This window comes from Phascolarctos cinereus, unplaced genomic scaffold (genome assembly GCF_003287225.1).
Source record: "Phascolarctos cinereus isolate Bilbo 61053 unplaced genomic scaffold, phaCin_HiC Scaffold_5;HRSCAF=322, whole genome shotgun sequence".
NCBI lineage: Eukaryota > Metazoa > Chordata > Mammalia > Diprotodontia > Phascolarctidae > Phascolarctos > Phascolarctos cinereus.
The window spans coordinates 127,987,770-128,008,073 of NW_027555958.1; the positions used below are offsets into that span (position 1 = coordinate 127,987,770).

The window sequence follows — 20,304 nt, forward strand, 5'->3', positions numbered from 1 at the left end:
TATATATGTATGTATATATGTATGCATATAATTGAATAAAATTTGCTTATGATGGAGCTGTTAGGAAAGGGGCCATGGCCACTGACTTAATGAATTAAAATCTAAGAAGTAAGAAGGCTCTAGCCATATTAGTGCTGAAATATTATGAGACAGACAAGAAAGACACCCCACAATCATATAAACGTAACCATATGTTTATTGTGTCTTGGAGAATTGGAAATGGAAATAAATGAAGAGTTGTGATAGGCTAGAGCCTAGAAGATAAGAATAGGCCATGTGTATGAAATAAAAGTTACAGGCAAAACTCATAGACAAGGCTGGATAAAGAGCAGGAGTTTTCACTCAGTGCTAACTAAACTGAAGAGGAGGGGAAAAGAAAAAGAAAAAAAAATCTATGAAATGAGACTCAACAACAGGAGTTCACTTAAGAGCTAAGAGCACCAGAAAATTGTCTGACCTCGCTCTAGTTTTTCTTTATAGACAACCTAGTTTTGAGCACTATGCCCTTAACAACTGTGCTAACCAGGCCATAGAAAATAGCAATCACTCCAAGAGGAGAGAAAATGCTGACAGCTTTACTATTAGTATATCCTCCAGTATTAGTGTCATTTTATTTTGTCTGAAACAGAAGAACACGTGTATGTTTTTCTTAGGGCAGAAAACCAATAAAAAGAAGGTTATCTGCTATTGAAATATGGATTAGCTCACTAGTAACAATGAATTGAAAGTTAGACCTTCCTGGCAATCTGGAATACATTCAAATTCTACCCACAAATGTCAGAAAATCATACTAAATCATAAGAAAGAAATAATCCCTGGGTTAAAATAACTCACTTTTCTATAGCACTTTAAGGGTTATTTAGCACTTAAAAGGTTAAAGCATTTTCCTCACAACACATTTGTAAGGCTGTACAAATACTTTTATTACCATTTTGTAAATAGGGAAACTGAGGCCCTGACCAGTTAAATGTCTTGTTCAAAGTCACAGAATTAGTGGGCCTCATATCTCCAACTCATGCTCTAAGGTCTTCTTGCTCTAAGACCAGAGCTTTTTTAACTAAACAGTAACTTAGATGACAGATTCCTGTCTGATCATATTTAAATTCTATATCACATAAGACTTTTGTGAAAATAAATACAATGCAGAATCTGGCCTGAAAACTAGAGAAGAAAGGCAGATATGTTCTCTTCCTCCTACTGGAATTTGGCTGCTGGCTTTATAAACATCCTCCTTTTGTTTTAACTAATAGCTGGCCATAAGAGTATATATGGGGCCAAAATCCAACTTCTTTTAAAGGCTTGGTGTTTCAAGAAGATTGAATTATACTCTCCTACCCCAGCACCCCCCACCCCCTGTAATCTTTGCCATTCTTATTCCCAAACTTTACCCAAGTTTGACAACAGAATCTGCTCATTCTGAAGCTGTTTCGTGGTTTGAGAACAGCCTAGCAATCTGTCCACTTACGAGTAGAGGTTTCTAAGAGCAGGAAAGGACCTTAAAGATCATCTAGTACTGCCCCCTCAGTTTACAGAGGAGGAAATGAAGGCCCAAGGAAGTTCAGTAAATTGCCCAAGGTGAAAATAGGTATTAATCAACAGAACTGGAATTTGAATTCAGTTTCTCTAAGTCCAAAGCTCTCTTCACTGTGTTGTTATTGAGTTGTTTTAGTCGTGTCTGACTCTCCATCATCCCATTTGGGGTTTTCTTGGCAGAGACATTGGAGTGGTTCTCCAGCTCATTTTACAGATAAGGAAAGTGAGGCAAACATGGTTAAATGACTTGCCCAGTGTCACACAGTTAGTAAGGGTCTGAGACCAGGTTTCAACTCAGAAAGATGAATGTTGCTGATTCCAAGCCCAGTGTTCCATCTACTGGGCCACCACACTGCTTCTAGATGTGTCATAGCTGAACTGAGTTGGGAATGCATTGTTAAGACCACTGAACAGTACAGTTTAACAATGCAAGGGTTTCCACGGAGTCACGGCCTCACACCTTTCAAGGGCCATTATACAACAGCACAATTTTGTGTTTATAATTAAGCACAAGAACAATTTGCAGAAAAAAAAGTTATAAAATCTGCCTCTATAGAGATCTTTTAAGATGCAATGTTTTCATTTGTTTTGCTTACTGTGTCCCCTTATGTCCCTCAGGAAGACAAGATGGAAGTACAGTGGCCATTCATGGGCCCAGCTCTCCTGCTGATTGGTATAGAAGTTTTGATCAGCTCAGTTTTTCCAACCTGGACAGTTTTACCACTCCTTAGACAGTCTGGTGGTTCTACTTCCTCCCTATCAGCTTGCCCTATTGGTCCCAGACAGTCTGGATATTTGATTGGTTTAGCCCACAGTAACTTAGAACCCATGAACTCAAGTAATCCACCAGCCTCAGTCGGAGACTATACACACACACACACACACACACACACACACACACATACACAACACACATATACATACACACACACACACACACACACACACATATATACACACACACACACACACACACACACAGAGGTATATTCTACCATGTCTGACCTCAAAATAGAATGATTTTGAAAGACATAAATCTTTCTGTGAGCAGCAGATTGGTTTCAGTGTTCTCTTGCCATCTCTTCTAGCTCTTTAATCTATACTTGGATCTGCTGGCTATGTAATAGTATAAGGAATATAGACAGTTAGTTATATAAGGCTGGGATTGTTAGCTGGGAGTGGGAATAAGAAGAAATGATTCACTATAAAATGTCCAAAATTTTAGATCTTTTCTGCCCCCCAAAATGGACCCACTGTTTAGAATTGCGCAGATACTGGATGAAGCCTTTCCATTTTAGCTGTTTGTTTCCTCTGCTCATTGGCAGTGCATTTGTTTAGTAGTGATTAATGTATGTATAACTTCACAGCAGCTAATTTAACACCAAGGTTTATCCTGATACATGAGAAGTAAACACACCATAACAGATTGTATTATGATAGCAAATATGTAAAACACTGTTATTTTTCCCCACTTTGAAAAAAAGAGAGAGAATAAATATGAGAGGAGGAAATGATACATTGCAAGCTATTACTTGTAGAGTTTTCATTTTTTTTAATGGCAATGAATGTTTGTTTAAAGTGTCATCTTCAGCCCATTTTTGTAAATAATCCTAGCCACAATATGACCCATCCTGATTAGGAGGTCAGAAAATGCCTTTAAAATACAACAGGTGTCCAAAACAGTAGATCTCCAAGCAAATCCCAAAGCAGACCAATACAGTCCAAAAGATGATAATATTCATAAATGTATTATTATTTGTATATACATATGGGGGGTCATGGGACCTTCTATAAGTTTAATTAATTCTTTCCTGATTAACTTGATGAATTTGCAAGGTGGAGATATTGATGCATAAATATATTCCATAGAGGAGGGCTTGCCTACTGATCTATTGAGAATGCTCCAGAGACTGGAACTGTCTACTGGGTTGACTGAAGCTTAGGAAGAGAAGTGACCTCATCTGTGATCTATAAAAGAGGGCTCTGAGATGACTCACCCCTTTCTTTTTCCTCACTTTCTCTTCTTTGGACTTCAGGAACAAAGTGTGGAAAGGTTGGGAGGTGGTGTTGGGATTTCTCCCTTTCCCCCCACACATGAGAAGAAAATAGTAATTTGTAGGAGAAGCAGATGGCTACCAGTTAAGTGTTTGTCTAGACAAGGGAGTTCCTGCACTTATATTTCCTGATTTCCTTCTACTTTTCTCTTTCCTTTTCTAAGCACATAACAGAAACTTGTAATCCTGCAAACAAGCCATTCTGGCCTTGGGAGTTACCCCGTACATAATCCTGAGTTAGAAGTGCAAAAATATAAAATAACTCATTGTTTCCCCTGGAATATGAAGAGACTTTGGGGGACTTGCTACCCATTCATTTCTGACTTACACTGTCCGACCAACTTGTGGAAATAATAGAGTTAGCAGATGTCTTTGGTGCAGCAATTTTTTATTCCTTCAGGTTTATGATTACATTTTGGGAAGAAATTTTTTCCTTCTCCAAGAATACTGTTAGAGAAGTTTCCCTTTAGATAATCTAACTTCACACCAACTCAGCAATTTTTGATTGGAAATTCTAGAACTTAGAAAGGAAAGATATCTGCTAACTCTTTTGTATTTCTTCTGTGGTGGATGAAATGAAGCCTGTCCCACTCCTAATGCTCATATTGTTCATGGAGTGCAACTACGGAAGATGGGTACACTTATCCACATTCGAGGAAACCTAAACCAAAGTATGCAGGAATTTCATTTTAAAACTTTTCCTGGAGTTTTACTCTGGAGTGGAAGAATGAACCAAAGAGATATAATGACCCCTTTGGGTGAGCCCCCAGAATTTTATTAGGTCTGTATAAGCCTAAAGGAGGTAGGAGGTAGGAGGCCTTGGGTGGCATATTGGCATAAAGATATTTGTATGTTTGGGTAGATCTTCTCTCTCTCTTTCTCTCTATGTACACACATATATACATACATACATACATATATATATATATATATATATATGTATACATATATATACACAGATATAAACAGATATAGATCTACATTTACAGTGTATATATATCTATATATGTGTACATACATATACATATCGATATCTATCACTCTATCTATATCTACCTATATATATATATATATATATATATATATATATATATATATATAGAGAGAGAGAGAGAGAGAGAGAGAGAGAGAGAGAGACAGAGAGACACAGAGACAGAGACAGAGAGAGACAGAGACAGAGAGTAAGACAGGCAGAGACAGAGAAAAAAACCACAGAAACAGAGACAGAGAAAGTGTATGTACAAGCAACATAATCCCCATAGATTCCAAGGCCAATGAGGTCAAGAGCTACACTTTTTCCTTATTAGGTAAAAAACCTTTATAGCCAGGACTGTGGCATATATACAGAACATCCCTAAAAATGTGTGCACATTGCTTTGTGCTTAGAAAAGCATAGTGCTTTGCACACAGTAAGCTGGCTTATCTGTTGGTTGATTTGCATTGAGACATAGTCTGTCAATTACTATATATGAGATGGATCTCCTGGACATGGAAAATGGGATCTAGATATAGTTGGCATGACCTGCTGTTCCACTGTGGAGAAAATAAAAATGTTTCAAATTTTCTAGCATCAATCATCCTTGAAGACAAGTTTCCTAAAGTCAAGTGTCAACAGCTTTTTATAAGGTCAAATAACAAATATAAACCTATTAATGCTGCTTCCTTGCACTTCTGCCCTATCTGTGAGGCAGACAGGCAGTCGGACTAAAAAGCATTTATTAGCACTAAGCACTGGAGATACAAAGAAAGGGAAAGGACAATCCTTGCCCTGGAGAAGCTCACAATCTAGTGGAGGCAGCAAGAATGATGTTTGTGTTACAGATTTGGAGTCTAAATTCTCATTAACTATCCTGACCAGTGACAGTGTTTCATGCCATAGTCCAAAGGTCTCTAAGTTCAAATCATATCTTTGTCACTTATTACTTATATGACCGTAGGCTAGTCACTTAATCTCTCACCTGCAAAATAAGGAAACTGACCTCTATGACCACCAAGGTCCCTTCCAACTCCAGATCTATGACCCTGTTAGTGTCCCCTGAGAAGTAGTGTGGCTGAATTGGGAACATCTCATCCCCAGAAAGTTGACCGGCAAAAGATGAATTGTAGAGAAAACAGTGAGTCATCAAAATTTACTAAGTCATAGAGAGGTTGTGATTTGTAGCAGTGATAAAATCACTGAAGATCTTTGGGAAGTATTCATAAGGCATCTTCAATGTATGGTTTGGTTTCAGGGTAAAGAAGTTGAAAAGAATTAAACAATTATTTCTGCAAAGCTCTATTTGTAACCTACACAGATGAACAAAAACAAACAGAACAGAAATAGTGACAAAGGCCTTCTTCCCCAGGGAAAGCCATTAGTAAGCAAAAGTGATCCTCCATCTCCAATTCCCTCTATAGTCTACTTGTTCTTATTTCAACACTCATATATACTCATACATACATACACAAGATGCAAAAGTCCCATCCGAATATTACTTCAAATGAAAATCTAAGAAACTGTCTTGAGTACATCATTGGGCTGAAGTTTCTACATTCTCAATTATTTGCATTTCTAAGAATAATCATGATGCCGAGTGATACAAAGAAGAAGAAAAAGAAGAAATCTGACTGTGTGTATAAAATTCTGTCACAAAAGATCAAAATAAAATCAAAGCTTTCTGTGACAAAAATAAGTGTCGCTGACAGGTGACAAAAATAAATGTCTCTGAGAATTAATGTCGGTCCCTCTAGGGATTTTTAGATAAGACAGCTATATTTTGATCATGGCATCAAGGCAAAAATCTAAGCTCTACTTTTATTTATGGACCAGAAGAATATAAAGGGGTTGTGGCAAGATGGGGGAACAAATTTTATGTAAATAACTTAAAGGTCTCTGTGTGAAGGAACCAAAGTGCAAATCACCATAGCAACCATGAATATTTAGTTCTCATTCTGGTGACAACCCAAGGAAATTAAAAGTAATAATCCCAGCCAGAAAAGATGAGAGCATCATGAAACAGAAAAAAAGAAGTGTATTGTGCTTTAAATTCCATGCCCCCAAGAGGCAGTACTACATTCAATCCACCCAGTTTTTCTGTTACTAAAAATAGTGTTACTTATAGGTTGCAGCAGAACGAGAGAGAGAGAGAGAGAGAGAGAGAGAGAGAGAGAGAGAGAGAGAGAGAGAGAGAGAGAGAGAGAGAGAGAGACGGGAGAAAAGAGGGAGGGGGAGATGGAGAAGGAGAGGGGGAGAGACAGAGAGTGAAACAGAGAGGGAGAGAGGGAGAAGGGGGGGAGAAAGAGGGAGAGAGGGAGGGATGAAGAGGAAGAGAAAGAGATAGAGAGAGAGAAAAGAGAGAGAGAGAGAGAGAGAGAGAGAGAGAGAGAGAGAGAGAGAGAGAGAGAGAGAATTTTGTACAGCAATAAAAAATGCTGACTTGTGAATGTCCCACAGAGGGAAGTCCTTCATCTGAAATATGTATTTAAGCTACTGAATCATACTATTATAGATTAGAAGTGAGCTGTTGGACTTATGTTTCAGGTATAGTTTATCATTGAGTCCTTGAGTTATTATTAATATTCTCTCTGTACTCTAGTCCTTCATGATCTCATCTATTCCCATAGGTTCAATTATTATCTCTATAAAGATGACTACCCAATCTGTATATCCAGCTTGAATTTCTCGCCTGAACTCTAACCTTACATCTCATTCTGCCAGCTGGGTATCTTCCCCAGTATTTACCTTTGGGATCTCAACAACATAAACAGAACTAAATCCATTATTTTTCCCTCACCTCTCCTCCAAACTTTTCTATTCCTTTTGAAGACACCATCCATTCTCCAGTCATTCATGTTTGTGACTATGGAGTATTTTAAACTTATCCTTCTCTTTCATCCACTTTACTAAATCAGCTGATAAGCCCTATTGATTCTACCTCAGCATTATCTTTTGCCTCTGTCAGCTTCTCTCAACTGACATGGCGACCAGCCTAGCATAAGGCCTCTTCACTTTTCTTCTGGACAACTACAACAATCTCCTAAATGGTCTCTGAACTTTCAGTTACTCTCCCCTCCTAATCAATACCTAGTATGCATCTACCTAAATAATCTTCTTGAGATATATTTCTCAACATAAAATTCTCCTGAAAACAAAACAAAACAGAAAACTTTCAATGGCTCCCTATTGCCTTTAGGAGAGGATAAAAAATCCTTAACCCACCATTTATAAGTCCACAATCTGGCTCCAATCTGCCTTTCTAGACGTCTCATTACTCCTTTCACTCACTCCAAGTTCTAGCCAAATTAAACCACTAACAGTTTATTCTATGTCTAGTCTGTATGTTTTGTGCATTTGCACAAAACTCCAAACTTGGAATATACTCCCTCAACACTTTTACGTTTCTGAATTCATCAAAGCTTAAGATAAGTGAGTGACTCCTCATCAACAGAGGCTTCATTGATTTCCCTATCCCAACTCCAATTCCAACTACCTCAACTGTCTCCCTCCTCCTCACATTTTCTGGCAAATTCTATCCAACCTTTCCTTTGTCCCTTTCACTCCTTATTTAGTATTATAAGTATTTCTGACAGTGCATTCCCCATTTACCTGTAGAAAGTAAAACGTATCTGGGGCATGTTAGATCCCTCTATTTTACCTGCATGAAGTTGGCCTCCTGAGGGTAAGTACTGTTTACTTTTTGTCTATGTGTCTCCAATGCCTAATACAATGCTTTTAACATATCAGTTACTTAATAAAAATAAGTATTGTATTTAAATTGAATTTAATTGAAAATTTCTTTTTTTACTAAACAGCAAAATTTTTTAAACTAAATTCTCTTTAGTCAAAATAATAAGAAAAAAGAAAAAAATTCTAATGTGCTTTGTGAAATATGTTGGTCAGCATAGCCCTGCTCCCTTGGTGACAGAATTCTTCCTCTGAGTACACAACTAATAATTCTTCACTTCCATATTTGAAATATCTATTCACAGGTTATTGCTTTGTGATTCTTTATAACTTAGAGCCTTTTGAAAAGTTTATTATTACTAATGAGAAGATTGTCAGAAACTGTGTAGTGAATAACACACTGCCTAAAAGAAAATGACTAAATAGTGAAGGAATTATTTTTCTTGAATGTGTCCCATGACATGTGCATATACGTTTCTATAGCTATTGAGGTAATTAGAACAGCAAGTGGTAGTGGGAATTGAGTGACCCACACTGACTCCATATTGTGACTCAATTCTAGAACTAGCTCTGTTCCCTTTCTATTCAAGCATAGGCTTAGTCCTATTTTCATCTGGTGAGAAAATTTTATTCAGTTGTGGGAATTGTGAGGAAAACCTTATTGCATGGTTTGAATCTAGCCCTTTCTGGCTGGGAAGCTAGAACTACTCTCCCTGCTGCTTAGAGACCCTTAACCAAGGAACTAGGTTACGCTGACCAGAAACCCAATCAAATTCAGAGGCTGATGCAAGAAGTTTTCTCACAGTTATACATCTCAGGCGACCCATATGTCTTATCTGAAAACTGGTCCCATACTGATTAATCAGTTACTGTTTCCGTGTTCCTTTGATTGAATACAGACACTTGTGGGAGGAGTGGGATACCTCTTTTTCTGTTTGCACCTGCTTACTCTCTCCTCCCCAACTTGGAAAGTCTCTAAATTTTCCTCCAATTAGAAATCAAATTACTAATTTTGTATCTTGATTAACTGCTTTCTTTTAATTAATTGGTCTTATTTGATTAACTGTTTTTAATGCATAAAAATCTGTCCAAAGCCAAAGCTGAGTAAGGCCTGGCCCCAATTTGTTATGCAACTGGCATGCATTGCTTAATAAATTGATAAGCTCAGGAGTTCAAACTTCTGTTTCCTTGGTCATTTCATCTTTCACATGCCACATTATATAATGACTCTTCTATAGTACTTCTTCATGAATTTGTTTTTCCTAGGTATGTCTTTCTGTACTTGTAGTAAGATGATCTTTTAAAGAGAACCAAAGAGTCTAAATACCTGACTTGTAGCACAAAAGTATACAATATCTATGTATCTGAGAAAGCACAATAGTGAAGACTCTCATGAAACCCTGCCAAATACATTTGATTCAGAAAAAGAAATGAAGAAGAGCGTGGATTGAAGTTATCTTTGCCATGAGGAATTCTGACTTAAAAAACCTACCACCAAGGAAGAAGAAATTATAAAGTGATACATTTATGCTTTGTAATCAGTTCATTAATAGAAAATAGCCCAAAATACACTGTGACTAAAATATATTCTTCTGCCATTTGTCAAGAAATTTTCCTAAGGTAGACTGAATAAAAAAGATTTTTATACATTTAAATACATATTTATTATATTTATATATTTATATGTATATAATACAGCTGTGTAGGTTATATCTTTAATTATAATCAATAAATTTGCTTACATTTAGTGAATATATAAGATTTAATAGTTTTTATATGTACAATGTGTTATATATGTATATACACGTACATACACATACACATACGTACCAAAATCACAAGATATTGATATATGATTATAAATTAGTAATTTCCAAGCAGGCAGATTGAGGGAAAATGTACAGGTCTCTTTAGTCTTAATTCCATGTCCTTCCCACATTAAAGGGGACTTCTATGATAAGTGGTCTTTCTTCTTAGAATAACTTAGCAAGAAGAATGATTGTTTTGGACATGATCCTTAACTATAAGCAGGACTTGGTCACTAGAATAAAAATGGTAGGACCCTTAAGGAGAAGTGCGAGTATCACAGAAAGAGCACTGGCTCTGGAGTCTGGGGACCTTGGTTTAAATGCCACCTTTGGTACTACTGCTATAACCTCAGCCAAGTCAGTTAGCTCCTCAGGACCTCAGTTTCCTCATGTATAAAATGAGGAGGTTGGACAAGATGCCTCTAAAGGCAAGATGCCTCTAGTTCTACATAGCTTGCCTTGTGTGTGTGTGTGTGAGACACACACACACACACGCACACACACACATACACACATATATTTGCATGTTGCGTCTTCCATTAGACTGTTAAATTCTAGAGGACAGGGACTGTCTTTTTTCCTCTCTTTCCATCTTTAGTGCTTAGCACAGTGCACATTTAAGTGGGTACTTAATACATGTTTCTTGAATACCTTAAATGTTGTCTCTTTTCCATTGGAATGTATGTTTCTTGAGAACAGGAACTGCTTTGCTTTTCTATTTGCATCCTCAGGGCATGTAATAGGCACTTAATAAATATTTTATTCATTCATTCATTAATACCATGACCTATGAGCATTAAATGTATGAGAAAGAAGATTTCAAAGTGTTGAAATAAAAGTTAGGATTTCAGGGCCTAAAATTCTATAAAGGAAGTTAGCCCAAAAGGAATGTGAAGATCTTGAGAAGGAAATTCAGAAGAAATGAGTGATAATAAAAATGTTAAATAAAGTATTAAAAATAAGCTTCACAAGTACAATGTGGGAGTGTCAACTTAAAATGGCATTTGGCTGGAAAAGACAAATGGCATTTTAGTGAATCAAAAGATCAGTATGGGTAAATGGTGTAACATAAGATATAATATAATCTCTGGAGACATCAAAATAGGAATCATAGTGTCCTAAATGAGGGATGTGCTAGTCCCATTGTAGTCTGCCATGGATCTCAAAATCTTTCTATAAAAGGATCAGTTAAAGGAACTGGAGATGTTTAGTCCAGAAAAGACAAAGACAGTGGTAAGGGCATGGGGGTGGTATGGGGATGGGGAGTGCAGTATAACAGCTATCTTCAAGTATTTAAAGGACAATCATCTATCTAGAAGAGTGACTAGATTTTGTAGAAGGCAGAGCAAGGAATAATAGGCAGAACTTTTAGAGAATCAGATTTAGGCTTGATATAAAGGGCAAAAAATATCCTAATAATTAGATTTTGGGAGTTAGTATGTTACTCTCCCCATACCACCATTCAATGTATTCAAGGAAAAGTTTAAATTATTTATTTCTGAAAATGTTATAGCATAGGGCTTATATTCTTAAAATCTAGCCATAACTTACTAATGTTCAGACTCCTTAAGAGTTTGCCCAATATGGTGGATGTTCTAATAAACCTTGTCTTTGGCTGAAAGGAGGCTTGGGTTGAATTCTTTTGGACAGGACCCACAAGTTGTGATTTTGGGGTCCCTGTACCTCTAAACCCCTAAACTTCAACATTTTGGTGGCTCATATAGGGAAACTGCCTAACCCCAAGTCCTTCTCCAGCTAAGACTGGAAGGTATGTAAGCCTCCCCCCTCTCCTTTCTTGCTCTGCAGTTAGAGTGCTTTTCAGGCAGATAGTTACAAGGCTGTCTCACACTTGGCCTGATGCTCTCCAGCTCTCAGTCCACTGGGTCGGTTCAAGGCCATGGACCTGGGTACACCTTCCGCAGCATAGAGGACGAGGACAGATGCCCTATCTGGAAGTATGTGCCGAATTCTGTCAATTCTCTCGGCATTAGTGAATTAGGGAAAATTGCAGTTGCTTTTTGGTTCCCTGAGGCTTACTTACTCCCTTCCCTCTACACCCCTGAATCCTCCTTCATGGAGGTTACAGGGAAAAGCCAGAACAGCTAAAAACATCTTAACAGATTCTGGAGATTTTGTGATTGATCATTAAGGAGTTTTGAAACTCCTCCTTACAAACCTAGTCACTCCTTTCTCCTACTCCATTCCCTTGAGTCAAGAGGGTGTCTGTTAACCCCTCTCATAGGAGAATAGAGTTTCATCCCTTAACTTTGATTTCGCCCTACCCCACCTTAGAAAAGAAGGAAGGGGGAGGGGCAGTAGCTACAGTGTGGGCCCACCTGGCAATGGCCTTGGGCTCTAGGGCAACCTTTGTCTGGAAGCATCACCTAGGTTCAGCACATCCTGCTCAAGATAAAGAAGCTGACCTCAAAACTTGGGTAAGCAAGCTCTTTTAAAGTTGTAGTTTTAACTGTTAATGATGAGACGTTGATTCTTGGTGTAAAGTAATTTGGAAATGCCTTTAACAAAACTGAAAGTCACCTGTTGGTAATGGGTTTGTTTCAAGTTTCAAACTGAAGAACTTTTTGTATCCATTATGTCAAGCAACTTTTCATAATTTGGTTACTGCTAAAATAATTTGGCTATTGTTGGTCATTGTTTTAATGTGTAAACTAACCAAAAAGCTTGTTTGGGTTTTGTCTTGCTGAGAATTTACAATTATATAGGAATAATCTCTAATGATTGGCTTTTTATACAGGACAGTTTTAAATTTGAGTTTTTCCTAAACTGTGATTAGTGAAACTTGATGTTTGAGGTAAAAGCTCATAGGATTTTATTTTGAGCTGTCTGATCATAATAATCCATCGATAATCAATAATCCACCATCTAGAAAAATGCCACAAGCTACTCAGATCATGTGATACTGGTGAGATGTCAGCACTAGGAAAAGCTGAGAGGACAATTTAAGCCTCAGTCTAAGATGGGATCCTCCTGGCTCAGTTTCTCCATTATGTTCCTTTGAAAAGGAATGTTACCTGGCTATTCCCGAGTCTGGCTATGAGGTGGATTTGATACTGCATGGTTGGAAAACTGAATTATCTGAATCCAAACACAGCTAAGGATGTTTTATCTTGTCATTTCTGGGCCCTGCAGTCTTTTCTGTCAGATTTGTGTCTTCCAGACTACAGGCCACTTACCTACAATTGATAGCAAGCAGTGGGTACCAGCCAATGTCCCCTCACGGTTCCCTGGATGCAGCCTATGCTCAGTTCCAGTCAACCTCCTCTTTCGGATCCCCTTGGGGCAGGGACAGCTCTATGCCCTTGCCAGCAGGAAGCCGTTTCAGAAGCCAAGACCTTTTCCCCTTACCCCAAAAGAATTTGGGGTCCCATTTGTTTGAGGGGGGAATGATGAGGATGGGATACGAACCCCAGAAAGGAAAAACCCTGGACTTTCCCACATGGCCAAATCTCTGGTGTTCCCCTGAGGCGATAATCCCATCAACTGGCCTTTTATTGTGCCTACACCCAATCTCCCTATTCTGTTACCCTTAACCTAGTAGCCCTCCATTGTCTTACCTCCCTATGGCCTCAGGCCACTTCCCACCCTTAATCCTATCTAACTTCATTCTCCCATTCGCCAAGTTGCCCAGGTCCCTGGCCTTCTATTGCCTCCTAGACCACTTGGCCACTCCTAGATCCCCTCCCATAGTCTTTCTATATATCAGGTCCATCTTGTCTCCCTCAAGATGCTTAGATTCTTGGGACAGCTAGGTGGTGCAGTGGATAGAGCACTGGCCCTGAGTTCAAATCTGGCTTCAGACACATAACATTTACTAGCTGTGTGACTATGGGCAAGTCACTTAACCCCAATTGCCTCACAAAAAAAAAAGATGCTTAGATTCTTATCTAGCCAGTATCTCACAGACTCTCAGATTACTCAAGAGTCTGACTAATATGGTGGATGTCTAAACCTTGTCTTTAGCTGAAAGAAAAACAACGTCATAGCATACGAATGGTATTAGGTTGGATTTCATTGGCACTAAGGTCCCTTGAGTTTGAGTTCTATAATTATATGACTTACCAAACTCAGAAAAGAAAAGTTATTTCTACTCCTAAACTTGACTTATTAGATAACAGTCTTTATTAAGATTGGTAATTAAAGCCACCATTAAAACCAGCTATTCTTCTCACTGGTTTAATTGAAAAAGAGTAAGACTTAGGTTGAGCTCTCATCTCTGACATTAGCTATGTGATCTTGGGCAAATCTCTTTAACATAATACTAAATTCTTCAGCTTTATGATCTGTAAAATGATCCTCAGGGTTCCTTATACCACTAAAAGTATCTGATGCTATGTTGCATTCTGTATTTTGTTTTGTTTTTAGCCTTTTCTGAGATAACCAGTTTGGGCTAAAAAAAAGATGTCTCCACTTTAATATGAAAAAGTTGTTCATAGGGGCAGCTAGGTGGCGCAGTGGATAAAGCACCTGGATTCAAGAGGTTCTGAGTGCAAACCCAGTCTCAGACATATAACATTAGTTGTGTGACCATGGGAAAGTCACTTAACCCCTTTGCCTAGCATCCCCCCCCACCAAAAAAAATAAAGTTGTTCATTACTATTCTTACTGATAAAGAGTGTCTTGGATAAACTATGTGCATATTTCTCTTTATTCTAGGTCAGGTCAGTGGGAGAAAAGCCAGATTTGAGGCACGTCCTATATAATAAATTTTTCTTATTTCTCAAGTAAGTATATTCTTTTATAGTCAACTAGGGTGAATTAGTACACTGAATGACAAACAAACAAAAAAAAATGTTGAGGAAGGGATAACTGGAGATTGGCTGTTTTAACTACTGTATTTGGAAAAATACTGGAACCAGGGAAAAGAAGCATCCAAAAAAAAATCAACTCAATTCAAGTACATTCATTTTCTCTGTCTTCCTCTGCCTACCCTCAAACCCATGAGCCAAATTGGCCTAGAAATGGATGCCTCTGGCATATAGTAGGTTGAACAGCTGTTTGACTCACTATATTTGAGTCTTTGTCAGTTGGCAGATTGAGATCTCTCCTGCTGAAATACTATTTGGAAAATGGGGTTTGTTTTCCTCCCCTAAAATTTGCATTTTTGGATTGGAGGAGTGAAAACTGGCGAGGTACTAGACACAGATTCATATTATCATTGGCCTAGGAAGGAATCTAAGAGATTTGTAGTCAAACCTTACTTCTCCTCCCCCTTTAAAATGTAAATGCATGAAGGAGGGACTCAGCACCTGAGACACACATGTAAATGTGTATGTGCATGTGACTGTTAATGCTGAAAGACAATGATACTGATGCAATCTATGTTTCAAAAGAGAAAAAAATACTAAGACACTTAGGTGACACTTCCCTTAGACATCTCTGAAAAACCAGAGAGGACGAGGGAGGATATATATATAAATATATATAAATATATATATATATATATATATATATATAAAACCAGCTAGCTAACCATTTATATAGCACTTCAGTTTTGTGAAATACTTCACATATTTTATCCCATTTGATCACAACACCTCTGTGAGGTAGGTGCTATAAAACAGGGCACAGATTTTCACTTCATCTTCACAGTCTATCCAGATATCCAGGCAGACTGCCTTACCATATGTCTGCTACTTCTACCCTGCTTCTCCCTGCCTAGATAGCACCCACCACACAGCATGGATCTCCATATCCTGAAGGAATTTAATTCAATCATCACCGAAGCTACCACCCTATAGCCCAGTACTCCTGATTAGTAACTGAGTAAGGGGCAAATGAGGCACCTTAGCCCAACAAATCTATTAGATGGGTCTAGGTCTTAGACTATGCTTCACTTTCACATTGCATTGAATCATCCACCCAAGTCACCTTGCCATCTGCCCCTCATAGCATGAAGGCTCCTTCTACACCTCACCTCTACACCCCAGTAATTAAATCAATAGAATCATTGCTTCTGGAAAGAGAATGTCAATTGGTTGCCCTATATATCTACTCACTTATTTCTCTATATATGGAAATTTTCTTCCTGGGCATCACTCCCCTATATGGATTCTTTTGCTTATTAAAATGGACGCTCTTTAACTGCAGGCATTATCTCTTTTTGTCTTTGTACCTTCAAAGCTTAGCATTGCACCTGGCACTTGCTTTTTTCATTAACTAATTAATTAATTTCCTCCCATTGATTCATTTATCCATAAGGGAGAGATTGGAGAATCATTCCAGACCAAGGAAGATGATCTTTTGTAGAATGGGGAGCATAAAAGTAGACTTCTCCCCCCAAAAAATAGACCAATATGACAAAAGGAAGAATAAAGAGGTTTTAGGAGGTATTTAGGGAGCTAGAAGATTTATAACTTGAAAATGAGGCTGGAAATTAGACCTGAAACTAAGCCAAGAGCAGCTTTAAAGAAGCTCTGGAATGAGGGCAGAGGTAAGGGTAATCTAGTCAATCATGAAGAGTGACCCTGGAGCCTAGACTAGAGGGGAAAAAAAAAAACCTGATCATCTGAACTGTTGAAACACTTTAAATGTACTGATCAATGTTTTAAATAGCACGCTTAAGATAATAAGAACGTTGGTATTTGTGGCCTACTAAGGTTCACTTAGTTCGCACCATGAGAATCCCTTGTACTATACTTTAAACTAACTATGGATTCTTTAGTAGACAGTACAGAGGAAGGATACCAAAAAATAAATGAAAAGGAAAAGGTTGTGAGTCTTAGTTGCCTTAGGAGAAAAAGAGAAAATTTCCTCTCTCCCCAGGTGGTAGAAGCAGAAAATAAGGCAAACAAGTATTAATAGAATCCAATTGAGGACGTTTCTATTTGGTCTCTACCCTTGGGGTTAAATTTCATTACATTTAGGCAGGTATACTCCATCTTCAGAATAGGCACATATAAATTTCAAATGAAAGAAAAAATTCTGTTTTTTCCTTCAAAACAGCTTCAGAGAAGATGATTCTACATCCTCCTTCAATGACTCACTCCAATCAATAATTCACTATCAGAAAAAAATTTTGTTAAGCTTAAGTCACTCATGCTATAACTTATGGTGATTTCTTCTTGTCTGGCCCATGCCAGAATTGTAAGATATATCTCCGTGGATTTACCATAATACTATTCAGCCTTGCTTTAAAAATTTTAATAACTTGTTTAAATGTGTCTGTGAAATCGTACACTGCTTTTCTAACACAATTAAAAATAATTCAATTATCTCTATAGACTGTTTTGCCATCTCAATGACAGAAACAGCCCCAATCTTACCTCTCCATTTTCCAGCGGGTGGATCTTGGAATAAAATGAAGTACATATCACCTCATCGTCTTTTGCATATGATGGTGGCCCAGTGCGTGGATAAATGCCATAGCGTGTTAGGCATTCTGTGTCAGTGATAGCATGGTACTGCCATGGTTTGTATTCAACACCATCTAGAGAGCGTTCCAATATCCAATTTCCAGGTCGTGGTGAGTTTGCTGCTTTCACAATTACGTATGCAATCTGGAACACCTAGGGAACAGCAACAACAACCAATCAACTAGAATTTACTAAGCGCCAATTATATACCATGCATTATGTCAGTTTCTGGGGACACAAATACAACAATGCATCAGAACCTCCTTTCAAGGAATTTATATCATTTTGGGGAGACAATATGATGCACACATGGCTACATACAAAATAAGTACATACAAAATAAATGCTAAGTAATTTGGGGGGATAAGGACAGTCTTCTGGTAGGAAGAGGCATTTGGACTGAGCTTCAAAAGAAAACTAGTCAGCTAAAAAGTGGCAACCACAAGATTTGAATCCATTTCTTTCAACCAAGTCCAAAGCTTGTTCCGCTATACTATACTGTCTCTCAGTAGGATGAGAATGATTGAAGATGACAGTGAGAAAGAATCAATAACAGTAGTACAAAACCTAAAGAGCAGGGACGAGGGCCACATATATCACATGACTATCATCACGTGACATCACCGTAATCAACTAAAATTATTTACAGCATAAGTATCAATTTCACATTGTCTTTTACTATGTTAAGTGATACATAAGGAGAATCAGAACCACTGGACATCTGCTTTTCTGCAATACTGTTCTTTTCTTGACCATATGGCTTAAGAAGGAGTAGAAACTAGAAATGGGAACACTATATTAGGAGAGTAATGCAGCAATATAAATAAGAGGTAATATCATTACTCATTTGACTGTGACTTTTTCAATTTAATCTCTACATAGTACCTGCAGAATGTTAGAAGACATTTTTAACATTTACACTGTGTCCAGCTTCCCTCGTGAGTACCAAATGATTTGCAAAAAAAGTTCTCAACCAAAGATATGTTTATTAAATAAAATTTTATTGAAATGAAAATTGAAGTGAAATTGTGACTTGAATCCCAAATACTGCTAGTTATAATCACAACCTTGAACAATGTTCATCAACTTGGGGACACAAGTTTGTAATGTTGTTGTTGTTGTTCAGTCACACTCTCTGTGAGCCCACTTGGGATTTTCTCAGCAAATATACTGTAGTGATTGACCATTTCCTTTTCTAGCTCATTTTACAGATGAGGAAACTGAGGCAAACAGGGTTAAGTGACTTGCCCAGGGTCACACAGCTAGTGTCTGAGGCCACATTTGAACTCAGGAAAATGAGTCTTCCTGACTCCAGGCCTGGCATTCAATCAGACCTAGCTGCACTTCAAGTTAATATTTTTAATTAATTTATTTATTTTTAATTTTTAAATTTTTAAATTATTTTTATTTTTATTTTTAATTATTTATTTTTAATTATTTTTAATTATTTAATTTTATTTTGAATTGTCAGTAATCACTTCCATAAGCTTTTGAGTATTAAATTTTTCTCCCCTTCCCTCCCCACAACAGCAATCTGATACAGGCTATACATATACATTCCTACTAAACATATCTTCACATTAGTGATGTTGTAAGGAAGAATTACAACCAACAGGAGGAACCATCAGAAACAGGAAACAAAATAAAACAGAAGAAAATAAAAGAGCAATTAGTATACTTCAATCTGTATTCAAACTCCATAGTTCTTTCTTTGGATGTGGATAGCATTTTCCATCATAAGACTCTTGGAGGTGTCCTAGATCCTTACATTGCTGAGAAGGGCTAAGTCTATCAATGTTAGTCTTCATGCAATGTGGCTGTTACTGTGTACAACGTTCTCTTAGTTCTGCTCACTTCACTCAGCATGAGTCCATACAAGTCTTTCCAGGTTTTTCTGAAGTCAGCCTGCTCATTTCTTATAACAAAATAGTAGTCCATTACATTCATATACCACAACTTGTTCATCCATTCTCCACCTGATGGGCATCCCCTCAATTTCCATTTCTTTGCCACCACAAAAAGAGCTGCTATAAATATGTTTGTACATGTGGGTCCTTTTCACATTTGTATGATCTCTTGGGGATATAGCCCTAGAAGTGCTATTGCTGGGTCAAAGTGTATGCACATTTTTATAGCCCTTTGGGCATAGTTCCAAATTGCTCTCCAAAATGGTTGGATCATTTCGTAACTCCAACAACAATGCATTAGTGTTCCAAGTTTCCCACATCTTCTTCAACATTTATCATGTTCCTGTTTTGTCATGTTGGCCAATCTGATAAGTGTGATGTGGTACATTTGAGTTATTTTGATTTGCATTTCTCTAATCAATAGTGATTTAGAGCATTTTTTTCATGTGACTATGGATGGCCTTAATTTCTTCCTCTGGGGAATGACTTGTATTCTTATAAATTTGACTTAATTCTCTATATATTTTAGAAATGAGGCCCTTATCAAAGACATTGGTTGTAAAAATTCTTTCCCAATTTTCTGCTTCCCTTCTAATCTTGGTTGCATTGGCTTTGTGTGTACAAAAATTTTCAATTTAATGTAATCAAAATTATCCATTTTGCATTTCATAGTGTTCTGTATCTCCTGTTTGGTCATGAATTCTTCTGTTTTCCATAAATCTGACAGGTAAACTATTTCTTGTTTTCCCAGTTTGCTTATAGGATCAGCCTTTGTATCTAAATCCTGAACCTATTTTGGTATATGGTTTGAGATTTTGGTCTATGCCTAGTTTCTGCCATACTCTTTTCCAGTTTTCCCAGCAGTTTTTGTCAAACAGTGAGTTTTTATTCCAGAATCTGGGGTCTTTAGGTTTATCAAATAATAGATTACTATAGTCATTGACTACTGTGTCTTACATACCTAAC

At 37.5% G+C, this 20,304-nt stretch overlaps 1 protein-coding gene across 1 annotated transcript in view; it reads right to left on the reverse strand.

Moving 5' to 3' along the window:
- The window catches only part of LAMA2 (laminin subunit alpha 2), a 790,327-nt gene that overhangs the window by 527,076 nt on the left and 242,947 nt on the right, over nucleotides 1–20,304 (reverse strand). The window contains exon 4 of the mRNA XM_078155150.1: nucleotides 17,342–17,584. Within this exon, the coding sequence (XP_078011276.1) occupies nucleotides 17,342–17,584 (243 nt within the window). The remainder of the gene's footprint in view (nucleotides 1–17,341; nucleotides 17,585–20,304) is intronic.